Below are 18643 nucleotides of genomic sequence, written 5' to 3'. Positions count from 1 at the left end.
TCCCTATTGCCAGTAGCAGCTACTCTGAGGAACCAGAGGTTTCAGCTTTGGCACCAAGTTGATTGCCATCAGCTGATGATGCCATTTATCTGTGGTTGATTTATCCTGCTGTCCATTGAGAACCTCTGTTACAGAAAGTAACTTTCTTTTGACTACCCCTTTTTTTACTTTCTTAAATTTACTGTTTGCTCCATTATGGGGATCAAGAAGGAAGGTGATGGAATTTATTCATCAGCAAATAGGATGAAATAAACCACACTTATAGTAACGTAGTAAATGACGGCAGATAAAGATGTGAACAGTCCAGCCAGTCTGCCCAACAAGATAAACTCATTTTACATGGTATGTAATACTTTTTATGTATATCCGAGTTTGATTTGTCCCTGCCTTTCTCAGGGCACAGACAGTAAAAGCCTGCCCAGCACGGTTCCTGTACTAAACGTTCTGAAGGTAACGTTGAAGCCCCTTAAAATTTACACTCCAGCCCATCCATATCTATTCAGTCACGATCAGGGCACAGACCATAGAAGTCGACCCTGCACTGGTTTTACTCTTCAAATACCATTGTCACCCAATCTCTGCTAAGATTACGTAGATCCATTCCTTCTAAACAGGATTCCTTTGTGTTTAGCCTATGCATGTTTGATTTCATCACCATTTTCATCTCCACCACCTCCCACGGGAGGGCATTCCACATATCTACCACTCTTTCCTTGAAAAAATACTTCCTGACATTACTCCTGAGTCTGTCCCCTGTCAACCTCGATTCACGTCCTCTACTTCTACCACCTTCCCGTCTCCGGAAAAGGTTAGTTTGTGGGTTAATACCTTTCGAATATTTCGACTGTCTGGATCATGTCACCCCTGTTTCTCCTTTCCTCCAAGGTATACATGTTCAGGTCGGCAAGTCTCTCCTCGTACGGTTTGCAATGCAAATCCCATACCATTTTCGTAGCTTTTCTTTGCACCGCTTCCAGTCTTTTTATATCTTTAGCAAGATATGGCCTCCAAAACTGAACACAATAGCATGTGTGGTAAATGTTTCCTGTGTACCAAGGTAAACCTGTTCTCTTCCTTATCATCCCAACAGACCGGTCCAGATGCATGGGTTTATGCACTCCTACCTACAGATGGAGACTGAGAAAACTGGCTTGAAGCAGCCCATATATTTTCTAGGAAGCCCTACTGCTAGAGTTTTCCAGTTATGTGAGGTGTCTTAATAATAAGCTATTGATTGAACAGAAGATGGTATAAGTTCATTCTAATAGGCCTAGTTAAAAACATTCAATGTAGAATCTCAACTAGGGAAAGGGAAATGGGACTTGATATACCGCCTTTCTATGGTTTTTGCAACTACATTCAAAGCGGTTTACATGTATTCAGGTACTTATTTTGTACCAGGGGCAATGGAGGATTAAGTGACTTGCCCAGAGTCACAAGGAGCTGCAGTGGGAATCGAACTCAGTTCCCCAGGATCAAAGTCCACTGCACTAACCACTAGGCTACTCCCCCTGGGAGGATTCCTCTTTTGTATGGATCTTTCATAGTAGCTATCATCCCTTCGCAGGTGATCTCAGTTTTGAGAGGAGAAGCAGGAGACTACACTATTGGCAATAAATCCCCATTGGTGAGGATTAAGAATCCCATTAAAGCTTCTTCCCCGAACAGGGTGAAAAAATATTTGAGGCTGATTAGGAGAACCCAGTTGGGATCTAGAGAGCTGAACAGGAACGGGGTTAGCGGAAATCCCACAGGGATCCCCTCCAGGTCCATAGGACTCCCACGGGTATGGACTAGAGAGTTGCACGGGGACAGAAATCTTACCCATCCCCGCCCGTCCCCGCTGGAATCTTACCCGTCCCCACCCATCCCCACTGGAATCTTACCCATCCCCACCCATCCCCGCAAAAATTTAAACCATCCCAACCCGTCCCCACCCGTCCCCGCAAGAATTTAAACCATCCCCACCCATCCCCGTAAGAATTTAATAGTACATAAAAGAAAGTTCCAGTCAGCTCCCTCAGTCTCTCTCTGGATTTGAGCCACAGCACTGTAGGCAAGGAAGGAACGGAAGTTGGAACTTGGAACACTCTGGTGCGCACATGTAAGATTTGTCTCTGATTCACTGGCAGTGTGTGCTGAGAGGTCGCCACATGCACGCGCCAGTAGGTCAGGTGACATCTGATTCTCGTGCCTGTGTCAGAGCTGAGGTCTGTGCACCAGCCTGGGAGCAAAGAGGATTAATAGTAACATAGTAAGTGACAGCAAATAGACCTGAACGGTCCATCCACTCTGCCCAATAGTCACACTCATGATCAATTCATCATTAAATCAACGAGTGTGATATTATATACTTGATTATGGTCTTTCTTTCGTGTTTCTGGAACAAAGACTACAGAAGTCTATCTGGCCCCATCCTTATGTTCCAACTGCTGGAGTTGCCATCGAAGCCCACTCCAGCCTATTCATGTTCTCATTTGTGGGACACAGACCATAAAAGTCTGTCCAGCACTGTCCTCATGTTCCAGCCACTGAAGTTGCTGTCTAAGCCCTTTCCAGCCCATCCTACACCAGATTGCCATGTATGAGACACAGACCATACAAGTCTGCCAGGTATCAGCTCTAGTTCATCACAGCCAGAGTCCCCATCTAAGCGTCACTTGACACATCCACACACATGCAGCCATTTAAGGTTAGGTTTTATATAACTTCCATTTTCTAATTAGAGATCCTCTGTGTTCATCCCATGCCTTTTTGAATTCCGTCATCATTTGTGACTCTACCACCTCCTTAATGGAAGACTTTCCACATTTATGCTGTTAAAGCAAAGAGGAGGAGGAGGAGGAGACAGCACTCAAAGAAATTGGTATTCGGTAGATGAGAGGCTGGTGCAGGTGGAGCTTACAATTCCACGGGAAGCCCACAGAACTGGTTCCATCCCCGCGGGAACCCCGCAGGAACTGACTCCGTCCCCGCGGGAACCCCGCAGAACAGCTTCCATCCCCGCGGGAACCCCGCAGGAACTGTCTCCGTCCCTGCGGGAATCCCGCGGGTTCCGCGGGATTCCCGCGGGGACGGAAGCCGTGCAGCTCTCTAGTATGGACACAGGTCCTGTGGGGTTCCCACAGAAGTGTAATGCCAGGCCAGCCTATCTAGCCTTTCCTTGTGCCATGGCATTATAACAGCACTAACAAAATTTAATGGATATGGTTGATAGCATTGAAATCCCCATAAACACAGAGAGGTGAAGTTTTTAACATGGGTTACTGTTGTTATTTTGCCACAAGTTGGGTTATTTTAGCACAGGGGATGGGCAAGGATGGGGGAGATTACTTGCAGGATGGGCAGGGATGGAGGATTTCTGAACTCGGTGGCTGCAACTGGCTCAGAAGGAGCATCTTTTTGGCTCCCTGACGGCCAGACCATCGACTTCGGCACTGACAGCATTGACCTTCATGACTGCTCCAGCTTCGGCATTCACTGGGAGTGAGAGAATTAGCAGCAGTGGGCAGGAAAGAATGGGGATCTTTCCTGTCCCAAAGAGGCCACAAGGCCACCAGGGTATATTGCAGTACATTCGAGGAGGGCTCCCTGCACTTCGAGGGAGGGAAGGCAAAGCTTGGCTGGCCTACACTTCTGCGGGAATCCCGCAGAACCTGGGTTCATCCCCACTGGATCCCCTCATACCTGGGTCCATCCCTGTGGACCTGGAGGGGATCCCTGCGGGATTCCCGCTATCCCCGTTCCCATGCAGCTCTCTAATCTGAACTTATTGTTTGGTGCAGGCTCTCTTTTCAGCACAGTGTTGGAAAAGGATGTCACCTTGAAGATGGTTGTCTTGATAGCTATTCTGCCCAAAGGATCTCTCGGTTACAAGTGCCATCATGCTAAGAGACTTTCTTCATCATTTCTCAGGAGAATGTGGTGCTGAGTCCAGTTCCCTTATTCCTTCCAAAGGTGGTATCTCTGGTGAGGCAGCCTCCAAGGCTACAGGAGCCCAATAGATGAAAGAGGCTATTTCTTCAGTATACCTTTTAAGAGGAAGCAAGATGCCTGCAATGCTGAAGGCACATTCCATTAGGGGTAGGCAGCGTCCTGGACAGTTCAAGCTTCTCCTTCTAACCTACAAATGTACTCAGTTCACAGCCCTTATTACCTCTCTACCCTCATCTCCCCCTACGTTCCCACCCGAAACCTCCGCTCACAGGACAAATCCCTCCTCAGTTTCTTTCTCCGCCAACTCCAGGCTCCGCCCTTTCTGCCTTGCCTCACCCTATGCTTGGAATAAGCTTCCTGATCCCATTCGCCAAGCCCCCTCCCTACCCATCTTCAAATCTTTGCTCAAAGCCCACCTCTTCAACGTCGCATTCGGCACCTAATCTTTATGCTTCTATTCAGGAAATCTGGACTGTCCCTATTTGACTGACTGTACATTTGTCCTTTAGATTGTAAGCTCCTTGAGCAGGGACTGTCCTTCTCTGTTAAACTGTACAGCGATGCGTAACCCTAGTAGCGCTTTAGAAATGTGAAGTAGTAGTAGTAGTAGTGGAATTTGATTCTTCTGCAGAAGATTTTGTAAGACTGCCATTTGGGCTTTGCTGCACTCCTTTTGTTAGGCACTACAGGTTAGATGTGCAAGCCTGGCAGGATGCAGAATTTGGGGCAAGGATTTTGACCATGGGGCTTGCAGGACCTTCCTTTAGATAATACTGCTTTGATTCTTCCCATTTGTCTGGACTGGTCAGGAGAGATTTATTTATTTATTTTATTTTATTTTTTTCTTGCATTTGTATCCCACATTTTCCCACCTATTTGCAGGCTCAATGTGGCTTACATAGTACCGGAGAGGCTTTGGAGTCTCCGGTGAACAAATACATAGTGATGTTGTGGTAGGATAAAGGTCATGTAGCACTGCCTCATTAGGGAATCGTACAATGGAAGAGTTGAGATGCTATGGAAGGAGAAATTTAGATGTTAACCTGCTAATTTTCTTTCCTGTTGTCCCTCCAAACCAGTCCAGAACCCTCCTTGTTTTCCAAGATCGGTCGTATGTAGAAGCAGAGGAGAAGAGCAGGGTCTTAGGAATAATGAGGCAAGAGGAGGGAGTGTTTGCCCTTTAGCTCTCCGCCTCTTAGTACACAATTTTATTAATCTGGTGCAGATGATTCATATTTGCAAAGCATTGTATTCTTTGTCTCTTGCAGCATGTTCCTTAGCTATTGATTTAAAAAAAGAATTAGGGAGGGGGGAGTTTACATTCTGCTTTGATATGAAAAATACTGGCAGAGGCAGAGCTGCACAGGGTGTATATGGGCTGCATCAGGCCAGTTAGTCTTGCTCTCGGTCTGCCGGGAGGAGTGTATAAACCAACATTTCTGGACTGGTCTGCAGAAACTGAAGTAAAGAATTAGCAGGTAAAATCTAATTTCTCTTTCTAAAAAACAAGTACATAGTTTCTCTTTTCCGAGATCCACTTGTACAGTAGCTCCTCCAGTAGTCCAGCTCCTGAGTGGGGTTTCTTCCTCCTTGTCTCTTCGGCTTGAGGGTCAAGCAGCTGCTTCACTTCTTTATTTAATAGTAGGGAAGAAGGTGGGTAAGGCCCATGTCTCGTTCATTTACTTCACACTGGACAGAACTAATAAGTCAAGGGAGACTTTGCATAAGACGTGTGAAGGCTGATCTCTAGAACTCCTTCCTACACATCAAGAAAAGTCACACCATGTTACCACACACTGTCTGGGGGTCTCTGACATTTAAAGGCATGCAGTAAAATTACAGCCATCTCAGAAGGAAGATGGCTATACACCTCCTGTATGCAGGAGCACACTGGGTAGTGAGGATCCTTATTTAGGGCTTAGAAACCAAAAGGTCTTTCTGAGCATGTGCAGAAGTTCCTACTTGTGAGGCTGCCTTTATGGTTCCTCAGTTGCTTTTCTTTCCAGGAATTTTCCTTTTCATACCCCTTCAGCCTTTTCCTCTATCTTCTGAAGCCACAACCTGCTCCTTTCTCTCAGAATGTATGGGTGGAAGGGCCCTTCCCACCTGGCTTGCATCAGGTGCTGTCTTGGAAAGTTGTGGCCCCTCCCTTTTTTATGGCCTGAACAGACACCAACAAATAAATTTATGAATTTTTCTGTTCTTGGTTTAATTTTTAGGCAGGTTACTGTTTAATTACTAACGAGAAAGTAGTGATCTCTAGTTTTGTCTTTAGAGAAAGTAATTATGCAGTGATAATGCTTGGTTTTCGTTGACTTCGGTTATTGTTGGTTTCGGTTTTCGTAGATTTTTTTCAGTGAAAAATTTGTCTCAGATTTCATCGGCTAATTTTGCAAAAACAAAGGGCGACCTATGTGTTCTGCTCATTGTGGCGTTGTTTCTCGTTGTGTGAGCATCACACCACGCATGTAACGCAACGCACGTAAGATAAAATCACATGTGCTCAAATCTCATTGTCCCTGTTAAGTGTTTCCCTTGCTAATAAGTTAACCCTTTCCCTTTATCTCCATCATGGGACTATATTTATTCTCTAAAAAATGCGTTTTTGGTATGTATTTTTGAGTGTGTAGAACATATTAATTGGATTTACATTAATTCTTATGGAAATAATTGCCTCTGGTTTTTTTTATTGTTTTCGGACGGATTATCAACGAAAAAAGAGGTATCACTGTATATTGCTTTCAGAAATATTCAAAGTGACTCGTAGTCATGTACATTAATGATAGTATTTTGACAGTATAAATATGTTTTCCAGATCTTTCTCTTGGCCATACAGCAAATCCTCTTTCTGTGGCAAACATCAGATATTCTTTTTCATTAGTGGCTGCTGTTTTTTATTTTGTTTACTTTTCCAGAGCTTTTTGTTCTCGGAGGACAAGCAGGCCTTCGGATCTCGGTGCGGACTCTGATTAGTGAGACTGAGAACTTTCTAGTAGCGTCCCACTTTGCATGTGCTGGTGCCTTCCCACCTGCCGTGTGAGCCCGGGTCCCTCAGTCTAATTTTTTCCACAGAGCAGGGAGGGTGCGTTTTGTGTTCTCACAGCGTGCTATGTCTCTGTTTCATCGTTCTTCTTGTGCGAATGTTTTTCTTTTTCTACGCTATCATTTTTTCTTTTTCTTTTCTAATTTCCCTCTATTTTAATTAGTTTTTCGGCTCTTTAGGTTGCCTTTATTTTTTGCAAGCTGCTAGCTCATTTAGACCGGAGCACCAACCTCAGTTTCAGGCTGCCTCTTTTTTGGCTCACAATTGAGGAGTTTAATTTGGCTGCAATTCTTTTCTCGGTGTCCCAGAAACCCCCCCAGTAGCTTCCAGAGCTGTGCCCAATGTAATCGGTTGATTTCTGGATGTACCTGGCCATGAGCCTAACTCTTGCTCTGTCTGTTTAAAAATGCAGTTGAGGACACAGAGGGGCGCAGCAGGTTTAACAGAAGAAACGTTTTGGCTCTTCGATGGCTCTGACATCATCATCAACCCTGATGGCTGTCAAGGCTTTGGCATTCACTGAGAGTGCACCTACATCGAGAAGGTCTCCACCTCTCTTGACATTGGGCTCTGAAAGTAGGCCCCAAGACTGGTCAATGCTGAGCATTGGGGGAATCCCAAAAGGCATAATCATCAGTCCTCATCAACGCATGGTGCCAGGGGCACCAGGGCATTGACTCGCCGGTACCTGAGAAGCACCAGCACTTGGAAGAGGTGTCTGTGTACAAGTCTCTGGGGGCAGCAAGGTCCCCGCTACCAGTTCAGCACTGGCGCTTTTTTCAGTCTGCCTCTCTCCTGGCTCCCCCACCTTTGCTGATGCTTTCCTTTGAGCAGTTCTGAGCCATGCTTAGGAGGAGCTGTGGATCAGCCCCAGATTGTTCTTGAGGCTCAGCCCATGCCTGTGCAGATATCTTTGATGCCAGTACCTTGAAGGGTGTGACACTGACATATACTGTACTACTGTCAACATAGGGGGAGGAAGCTTCCCCAGAGTGATAGGCTGTACATTGGCACTCTTCAGAACATGGTTCCCCTGAGCTGAGGCAGGCACAGACTCAGCCAGGTCGGAGTATGGTGAAGTCTGAATGGTACCGTTCATGGACTCAGAGGAGAGACCCACACTACTATTTGGAGGAGGAATCTTATGGGATACCCTTTGATACTTCTCCACCTCAAGGGAGACATAAATCTCCACCTGAAGATCTCTCTCTCTCCCCCTCTCGTTTTGTTAAGGAGATGGCTTCTGCCATCCGATTTAAGTTAGAGACAGAGGAAAAGCCTAGGGAAGAAATGCTAACTGTCCTAGACTGTGAGTTGTCTCCTATGGAAGAGGTCACAGTACCATTGTACCCTATTCTTTGAGATACACTGACGAACAACTGGGAATCTCCCCTCTCAGTGCAGTATAAAGGCAGCATCTGGAACAGATAGAGCCATTTGGGGACTATCATCATGTTAACTAGTCCTATGCGTCCTGATAAAGAGAGTGGACATGTGCCCCAGATATGTAACAAGCGCCTTGTTTCTGTCAGAGCTGTTGCCCCAGATTAGAGGGAATGACCACACCCCGGTACCGAATCTGACCTTCTGCCCATTGCAGTGGGAATGAATCCTTCCAATCATGCCGCAGCCCCTGGTTCAGAAGCAGCGCCAGTGATTTTGCAAGATTTAATTGAAAGCTCGAAAGCCTACCATACCTCTGAACCATGTGCAGGAGGTGCCCTAGAGATGTCTGAGGATTACTCAGTAGCAACAACAGATCATCGGCATATGCCAGCACCTTTATCACATTTTATGAAGTCTGATCCCCTGTATTTGCTCGTGTGTTCTGATCTCATTCAGCAAAGGCTCCAGGGACAACAAGAATAACAGCGGGGACAGTGGGCAACCCTGTTGTGTCCCTTTCCTAATCTCAAACCCTTCTGTTCTTATCCCATTGACTAATATCATGGCTCGGGGGTCAGTGTATAGCGTAGTGACAGCCTGCAGGAACCATCCCGTGAGACCTATCCACCCGTAGTGTTTCAAAAAGAAAGGGCCACAGTACCCGGTCAAATGCCCGTTCTGCGTCAAGGCTCACCGCCAATCTTTGTGATTTTGTGTCAGGATCTGCTAATATGGCCAGGATAAATTTGCGCACATTGAGGACTGACTGATGTCCCCGGACAAATCTGGTCTGGTCCTCCTTCACCAGCTGTGACAACAGTAGGGCCAGCCTGTTTGCCAAAATCCGAGACAAAAGCTTGGCCTCCACGTTAATCAGTGAGATTGATCTGTAGGAACTAGGTTGCAGTGGGTCTCTCCCTTTTTTTGGTATTAAGCTTATGAGGGCCGTGTTGGCATGCAATGGGAATCGGCCTGTCTCTATGACTTCATTAAGGTACTCGGTTAGGGGTCCCAAGATCTGCAGCTTCAACATCTTATAAAATTCACCGGAGAGGCCATCGGGTCCCGGTGCAGAGTGCATTTTCAGTGCGCCTATTGCTTTTTGAAGCTCTTTTGCCTCAATCAGTTTATTTAAGGGGTCTAGTTGTTCTAAGGGAATCTTCCCCATGTTAACTGTGTCCAAATATGCTGTTATGGCCTCTTTAACATCTCTTTCATTGTCCTCTCCCTTATACAAATGGGCAAAGTATTGTTGAAATATCCGCGCTATCTCGTCTGGATTATTGGTGATCCCCCTTGATTGCCTGCATATTGCTGCGATGTAATGGGGCTTCCGTGCGCCCTTCACCAGCCTCGTTAGCATCCCTCGCCTTGTCCCCGAATTTACACAATCTGTATTTTCTGAATAACAGGGAGCGTGCCGTGTGTTCCTGAAGTAAACTATTCAACGCCACCCTCATGGATGTCAGAAGTTCATAATTTTGCTGTGTTGGGTGCCTGCCATGCTGCCTTCTTAATACCCGGATCTTCCGTTCCAGCTCCACTATACTCTGAGTTATTTGCCTGTTCCGTCTACTTACGTATGCTATAACCTCTCCTCTTAGTACTGCTTTGACCGTGGACCAGAACAAGGTGGGATCTTCTGCATGCGCCTGATTATGTGTTTGGAACTCATCCCATTTCTTGTGCATGTACTCTGTAAATTCTTTTGAGGAGTACAGATATGCAGGGAACCTCCACCCAGGGGATTGCTGTAAATGTGTTGCTATCACCAGATCCACCCATATGATGGAGTGGCCCGAGATCTCGGGGCCTATGACCGCTCCTGTTATTTTCTGGAATATATCAGGGGAGATTAGTATATAATCCAAACGAGACTGCGAATGATGTGCTCGAGAGGTAGGTGTGTAATCTGTTTCCTCGCCATGCAGTATCCTCCATGGGTCTAATAGACCCACCCTCTGACAGAAGGAATCTAGCAGGGACACGTCTAATGGAGTTCCCGGGTATGATTGCCTCGACCTATCTAGAACTGGGTCTATCACTTGGTTCATATCTCCTGCGATCACTATAGGGAGGGCTGAGTGTGCATGACAGTGGGCCAGCAGCTGAGCATAAAAGTGTTTAGCTGATGTGTTAGGGTCGTACGCAGATACCAAGAGCATCTCTTTCCCTTGTAGGTTGAGCTGAATTCCTACATACCTCCCCTCTCCATCTTTGAACATCATTCTCGCAGTGCCCATCAAGGATTTATGCAACAGAATTGCTGTCCCTCCCCTTCTGCCAGTTGCTGGGGAATAGAACACCTCTCCCACCCAGCCTCTTTTTAATTTTTCACTTTCCTCTTTGGAGAGCCTAGTTTCCTGGAGACAGGCTATGTCCACCCCGTGACGTTTAAGAGCTGATAGAATTTTAGTTCTCTTGGTTGGGGATGTGATGCCACATACATTCCAAGAAATCAAATGCGTTTTACCCCCCCCCTTTGGTGCCCTGGAACCAAATGGAAATTGGTAAATACATCTGAGGCCTGTGCCTCCCGGACTCCCAGCCTGGCCCCGGAGACATCTCTCTCCCACTGTGCATCAACATGTATACCTCTGCCCTGTCTTCCCTTTTCCACACCTGCCATCTTGGTCTTCTTTGTGTAGGTTCCCACGCAATTTTAAAATACCTGTGGATGCTTCCCTTACCTTTTGCTACCCCCTCCCTCCCTTCCCTTCCCAGACTCCCCTCTCCCTCTATGTATCTCTGCTTTCCCAAACAAACCCTAGACAACAAAAATTTATGGGAGCCCCTGCCATGCCCGAGGCCCTTCCACCCGATCTGTTAAATTTGCAGTGTAAACCTTCTCTGTACTGTGTGCAACGAACAACAACCAGTTTATTAGTTCTCACCAACTGTAAAGTCCTTAGAAAGCCATCCTCATTCCCCTAAGTGTCCTTCGACCTCTGCTTCAGCGCTGTTATATACTCTTTAGCAGCAGCCTCTGAATCAAAGGACTTCCATTTGCCATCTTGTCGGATTTTTAGCACTGTTGGATAGATCAGCATGAACTTAATCTGCAAATCCTGCAATCGTTGGCATAGCGGTGTAAATTTCTTTCTGCGATCCTGTAGAGACACCGAGAAGTCCTGAAAGATTCTTATAATCTTGCCCTCAAACTTTGTATCTCCTCTCTTTAATCGGTAGCCTCTCAAAATCTCCATCTTGTGCAGATAGTTGTGCACTTTCAATATGACGGCACGCGGGGCCTGGTGGCCATCTTGAAGCCGGCCCACTCGGTGTGCTCGCTCCAGGCACAGCGCTCCTGCATGGTCGGACAGCGCGAACTCATCATTCAGCCATTTTTCTATCACCATGGCCAGCACCGAGTCGCTCACCGATTCTGGTATGCCGATCAGACGTAGGTTGCTCCGTCTGGCCCTATTTTCTAAGTCATCTACCTTGTGCCACAGCACCTCAACCGTGGATTGCATGGTCGTCAGCTGACGATTCATGGGGTGTTGCGCGTCTTCGATCTCAGATACGCGCCGCTCTAGCTACCCGGTCCGTTGTGCTGTGTCCGCTAAACACGACTGTTCTGTCTGTGCCAAGAGTTTTGCTAAGCGCGGCTCCAGCGCTTGTGTCACCGCGGCGGCCAGCTGCGCAGGGGAAAAGTTTTGCTCACTTCACGGCAGGGCCTTCTCGTCGGCGATGTCCACCGCCTTTGCCTTGTCCTTCTCCTTTTTGGCGCTACGTGCCGGCATTGATTTGGTCGCTGTTTCTACAAACTTATCCATCGGCTGTCTACTTCTGCTGACAGGTTGATTCACTAATTATCATTTTTTTCTGCGGTTTAAATGGCGAAAACGGGCGTTGGGGCCTCGGAGAGCAAAGACACACGTCACTCTCTCAATGCATCACGTGACTCCGCAATATTTTATATTTAAAAGATATATATTATTGAGGAGTCAGAATATTATTGTCCTGCTACTTAACTGTTGGTATTTATTTACCTGTAGCAGGTGTTCTCTTTTGGCAGCAGGGTAGAAGTCTGTACATAGCCCTCCCACCTCCCTATGACCCTGTACAATGATGCAGAGAACATAAGAATAGCCATACTGGGTCAGACCAATGGTCCATCTAGCCTAGTGTCCTGCTTCCAGCAGTGGCCAATCCAAATCATAAGTACCTGAAAGATCCCAAATAGCAGCAACATTCCATGCTACCAAACCCAGGGCAAGCAGTGGTTTCCCACATGTCTATCTCATAGTGGACTATGGACTTTTCCTTCATGAACTTGGGCCCTCTCCACCCTATTACATTGGGCCCTCTCCACCCTATTTCTGTTGTATTGAATGTCATCCATTTATGAGGACTTCTATCAATGAAGAATTTCTGCTACAGGTAAGTGATTTCTTGGGAAAATCAAAGTTAGTTATGCCATCTTAATATAATTTCTGTACCACATTCCTTGGACATAGCTCAACACAAAAAGGTTTTATGAGATATAAAAAATATTTATAACAATCCATCCAAAAATACAAATACATAAATACAATAAAATAGAATAAAGTTTATGTAGTTTGAAATAGAAAGGTCTTTATAAGAATTGCTGTGCAGTTTTCTTGTAAGCCTTTTCAGATAGGCTGCCTACATGGTTTTCAAACCTTTATTTCAGCAGGAATTGATGAGGCTTTAAAGCCCTTCTTCTTTTAAGTTTACCCATATAGATGAACAACAGATGGGAAGAAATTATTCTCAGTACATCTTATTTCCCAAAAGACCTGTGGAATTCAGACTTGACCTAGATCTGAGAGACTTAAAGAGCACTTCTGTAACTGTGACTAATGGAAAACATTCAGGTTCTAGAGTTCCTAAAATTTGTCATGGTATTTGCCACTCTGGCTCAGGACAGCTTCCACGTTGCCAACAGGGGATGCATATTAGGCTTACTCCTGCCTACCATTGAGGTTATGTGATTCTCAGACAAAATGCATGCAGATTCCTATGATGACTATTCATTTTGGATATACTGAAAACCAGACCTTCAAGGAAATGCAGCTATAAAGATTTGTATTTGTATACCTGTTGAAATTTTATTTGCTGAGGTTGTTTCTTTGCATGTGTAGTTAGAACAACAGAGGGAAATTATAATTTGCTAAAAATAGATAAGGACATTTGGAAACTCAGTAGTTAGTAGCACTAGTATGAAAGGTTTAATTTAGGGGTTTTTAAAGAACTGCATCTTTGGATGACCATTTGATTTTCTTTTTTTTTTTGCAGAGGAAAGGCTACAGAATGAAAAAATAAAAAAGGAGATTGAAACGGCTATTGCAGAACAAGAGAGTAAAGAAATAGAGGAAGAGGGAGAATATGAGGTTGATATAGATAATGAAAATAGAGGGTCTTTGAGTGAAACTCTGGTATATATAGATATAAAAAAAGAAGCTAGAGAAAAGGAAGAAGCTAGAAGCAAGTCAAGAAGTAGCAGCAGTAGTAGCAGCACAAGCCATAGCAGAAGCAGCAGCAGCAGTAGCCCATCTAGTTCTTCTTACAGTTCTAGCTCAGGAAGCAGCCACAGTTCATCATATTTTTCTTCTCCCAAAAGAAAGAAAAGACATAGCCCAAGCAGATCTCCACCACGGACTGCAAGACGTAGCAGAAGCAGAAGTTACTCTCATAGGAACAGGAGAGAGAGGAGTAGAAGCAGAGAAAAAATCAGTGAGAGGAGGAGGTCGAGTAGAAACAGCCTAGAAAGAGAGAGGCATAGAAATCGGAGTTCTTCACATGAAAGAAGTAGGGAAAAACGTAGAAGCAACTCAAGGGATAGACATGCCAAGGGGAGCAGAGACAGACGCAGGATTGATGATCAGGGTAGAAGCAGGAACAAACATAAGGGTGATAGTAAAGAGAGAGAGAGTAAAAAAGAAAGTAGCAATAAGATCATGGATAAAGATAGGAAGAAAAAGGAAAGGATTCAAGAGAGGGAGCAGGATAAAAGAAGGGAGAAGCACATTAAAGTTGAAGAGAGAGACCGCAGACTTAGCAGTCATGATGAGAGTAGGACTAAAAGAAAACGAGAGAGTGAAAGAACCCTCTCTCATGAGTCATCATCTTCTAAACTAGCACGGCAGGATTCTAGGCAAGAGAGCAAGAGGAGTTCCATCAAAGACAGGAAAAAACAGTCTGCCTCTGAATCTAGTGGAAGAAGCAGTTCTGAATCGCCAGAAGTCAGCAAAGAAAAAAAAGCTAAGAAACAGAAGCATAGCCGGTCAGAATCTCTGGAGAAATCTCAAAGGTCTGGTAAGAAGGCAAGCCGCAAACACAAGTCTAAGTCCCGATCAAGGTAGTATACTTTTTAAGTATTTTTTTCTGATTTCCTTTAGTTTAAGTAAAATTGTGTTAGTGTGCTTTGTTTCATAAATGGATGTTTTAATTCTTATTAAAATTGTGAGCATGAGAAAGATTAAGTGCAAGTTTAAAACAATGTAATGAGTAAAATTGTTTGTCACAAATTGATTTTCTCCCATTTTTCTTATTTTTCAGGTCAACTACCCCTCCCCGTCGTAAACGCTGAGGAAAGATATGGCATTTAAGCCATGATTTTGTTTTTAAAAAATTCCATGAGTTTTAAAGGGCTTGTCTCATTATAGAGGCACATTATGGCTGTGTAGGTGAAACCAGACTCCATTTTTAAATCTGTAAATAGTTTTCTTTTTCTTAAAGCTGCTCCAGGTTAAATGAATAATAGGATTCCTTTGTATTAAAATTTTGGAAAAACATAGTGCTGCTTAAGAGTATCACATGGACTAATTTCTTTCAGCTGTACTGGTCTTAATTATTATTGGGTGTATTGTGGTGTTAATAAACTCTTTAGTTTTTTTTTTTTTTTTGTTAATGTTCCTATACCTTGATGAGGGTTACATAGTCAATACAGTTGAAAATAACAAAAATAAAAACCACACTTAGGGCCCTGTTTACTAAGCTACGCTGTAGGCATGCTAGTGTTTTAGTGCGCGCTATCAGTAGACACACTCATATGTTCCTATGGGGGTGTCTAGCATTAGTGCACACTAAAAATGCTAACACACCTTAGTAAACATAGCCCTTATTAGGGGAAAAAAACAAAGAAAAAGTCCCCTATAGTTCTTGGTAGGGCAAACAAGTCAAGTTAAATAATAAACAGTTTGAAAAGCTACGTATTTTATCAGCTCCACTATTTGTCCTGAAAAAGAAGAAACAGAAGGTAGTTCCTCTGGTCTTTCACACTGGATTCATACACGGACAAAAGTATATAAAGTTCACTGTTCTGTGACCCAGTTCCAAATGACTGCTGAGAAATCACTGACTACCGCTAACATTCTTGCTTATTATGTATAAACTAAACTATCAAAGCTCATAACCACTTTGGCAGTAACTGAAAACCCACTGAGCATGGATCCAATGACCTCTCCTTGATATTGCTATGAATCTAACCCAGCTTGTTTTGTAAAAATGACTTCATAGTTGTCATGAGAGAAAATATCTGGTTTAAATTTGCAGGATACAAGGTAATGTTACCATTTTCATTCTTTCCTGCCTCATGTGTTTGAAAGAATTATAAAGTTTAGAATTCCTGTCTAGGGGCAAAATAGTGTTCTAGAAAGTTAAAGGAAGAGGACCAAATTTGGCATGGGAGAAGAAACCATTGAAAACAGTTTGAAAAAAAAGAGTCAGATTGGACCAGGAGTTCCAGAAAAATATGCTACCCAAAACAATGGTCCTGTTGGAAAAGCAGTTCTAGCTTCTGCTGCATAGCAGTCTTGATACAATGCAACAGCAGAAAGGGATCTGCATGGGGGGGGTGGGGGGGCAGGTCATGCAAATTTTAAGTTAAAATCACTCTTAAAATTACTACACAACACAAATTGTAGCAAAAACAAAAGAGAACAGTACCAAGAATTCAAAGAACCAGAGGTAATTTGAACAAGAAATTGTGCCTGACATGGCTACGTTTCACTCAGATGGGCTGCATCAGGGCCATATAACATCTATGTAACAAATACAGAAAAAAATACAAATCTAAAACCTACAGAAATCATATATAACTTGTCTCATAGGTCAGATATCATCTATATTAAAACATCTAAAAATGTGAGCAATTTTGTTAGCCGCATAACAATAGTAAAATGACCAAATATCAGCATAAATACAATCAGCAAGGTAAACTTGGACATGGCAAATTGAAACCAAGTAATGGGATTATTATAAAACAGTATCAGTAATATACACATTTAACAGAGCTGTAGAACAATCGTAGAAATACGAAAAATGGTGGTACAATACAAATGATATAATGATAGCTTGGACGAACGTTCAAATAATATAGCTATGATACAATGTCAGCACAATACCAATGAGATACCTAATAAGCACCCATTGGAACATTTTACTTTCCAATCGTCCCCAATTTTTATTTAGGTCCCTTTTCCTCCTATGTTCCTAATTGTACTCTATGCTCTGCTGGTCAACATTAGCTTGTTTTTTCATCACGTATACAGATTTGTTCTCACCGTGCTAGATCAATCTGGTTTTTTTGTTATTGCCCCCACTCAAACTCCATTCTTCTTAGTATATGCTTTGAACAGTCCATTCAAAATTTCAAAGCTACTTTAAAAACGCATTACTTTGTAAAGGCATTTGGCTCTGTCGTATGAATTTTTCCTAGAATAGCCCTTATATGGGTTCTGGTTGGCAATTTACGTTTGGTGTATCTTAATATTTGAAGAAGGTCTTTATTGGCAGAATAACCACAAATTATTGTTAAAGATCACAAACTGACAATATTTCCACAAAATCAACATTGTAAGAAGTTACATCTCTGTAGAACAGCATACAGATTTATAGTCTCCAACAGATGACAACTTCTGATTAAGTGAGATAACTATACCTATATCCTATCATAATAAACCATTTTTAACATTTTGGTATACAGTAGAATAACAAACCCCTAAACTGACAACCGGAACCTCTCTATCCCACTGATACCATGGTTAGATACCAGGGTTCTGTCCCATCCCAAGCAAAGGGTTATACTGAATCAGAGTATGTCTGGACAGCTGAACGTCTCTAATACCAACCCAACCTTCAATGTATGGAGTGTAGCAGGGCAAACATCTGATCCTAATAACTCAAAGGGATCTGGCCCATTAAATGCTGCTTCACATATATCCAGAGCTTATACAAATGGTTCTGAAACCATTCTACTACTGCCTGATGGAAGGTTCCCATGTGTGGCACCCCCAAGTCTTCCTTTTTCATAGCCTGAAAGAGAATCAATCTAGTAAATTGAGTATGTTTATCTCCTTCCCCTCTATAAATTTCAGTAGGGCTTCCTGAAGAGCTGTGAGATAATGCCTTGGTATAGCTACAGGAAACACTTGGAAAAAAAAGATAAAAACCATTCTAACAATAGTCACTCAAACCATGAAAGGGTTACATTACTCCACCTAACTTTGATTTCACAACCCTGAGTAACTTTGGATAATTAGCCTCAAAAAGCTGTTTTGTTATGATGCACACACCCAAGTATTTCATACTCCCCTGCACTCACCAAAAAAGAAGGGATGTCTTCAGCAACTAGGCCATATAATCTGGTAGTGTAAAATGAAAAGCTTCAGGTTTTTCCCATATTTGCTTTGACAGTCTAGAAAAAGCCTCCATCTCGGCTATCAAATTTGGGAGAGTCACCACAGGGAAAGGCATCAACAAGATGTCATTCATAAAAAGATTAATTTTAAATTCAGTCTCTCTCATCTCTCTCCCTAACACCCCCCCCCCTCCCAATATCAGGATTAGTTCTGATAGCAGAAGCAAAAGGCTCCATAGTAAGAGCAAATTAAAAAAAAAATGGGGGGGGGGGGGGATAATGGGCATCCCTGCTGAGTTCCACATACACATCCCTGAGTTGCCATCATTTACTCTAATATACACTCAGAGTCAAGTACAAGCCACCTACCCACTTCTGAAAAATCCTTCCCACCCCATCCTAACACATTTGTCTATTCCCTATTACATAAATTAGATTTAACACCTAACTGATTCTCTGAGGACAAGTAAGCCAGTGATCCTCACATGTGGGTAATGCAGTCTGCATTGCCCAGTCTGGAGCTTGTGGGAGAGCTCTTTGGAGCAAGAGCGTGGGACCACCAATTCTGTTTTTTCCCCCCACAGTGAGTGGACGCTATGCAGGCCCCCGGGGCCGATCAGCGTGAGACCTGACCCTGAGGTGATGCGAGGACTCAACATCCTCGTCGG

General features: G+C 43.8%; 1 protein-coding gene across 3 annotated transcripts in view; it reads left to right on the top strand.

The window, feature by feature from the left end:
• PNISR (PNN interacting serine and arginine rich protein) overlaps positions 1-15131 on the top strand; it is a 113311-nt gene extending 98180 nt beyond the window's left edge. For all 3 annotated transcript variants that reach the window (XM_030199149.1, XM_030199150.1, XM_030199148.1), the window contains exons 11-12: positions 13631-14693; positions 14894-15131. In XM_030199149.1, the coding sequence (XP_030055009.1) occupies positions 13631-14693; positions 14894-14924 (1094 nt within the window). In that variant the 3' untranslated portion in view covers positions 14925-15131. The remainder of the gene's footprint in view (positions 1-13630; positions 14694-14893) is intronic.
• Positions 15132-18643: the final 3512 nt, after the last annotated feature.

The sequence above is a fragment of the Microcaecilia unicolor genome, chromosome 3 (genome assembly GCF_901765095.1).
Source record: "Microcaecilia unicolor chromosome 3, aMicUni1.1, whole genome shotgun sequence".
Taxonomy (NCBI): domain Eukaryota; kingdom Metazoa; phylum Chordata; class Amphibia; order Gymnophiona; family Siphonopidae; genus Microcaecilia; species Microcaecilia unicolor.
Note: the sequence above shows the minus strand (reverse complement) of the source record. Positions and strands in the feature narration are given on the sequence as shown.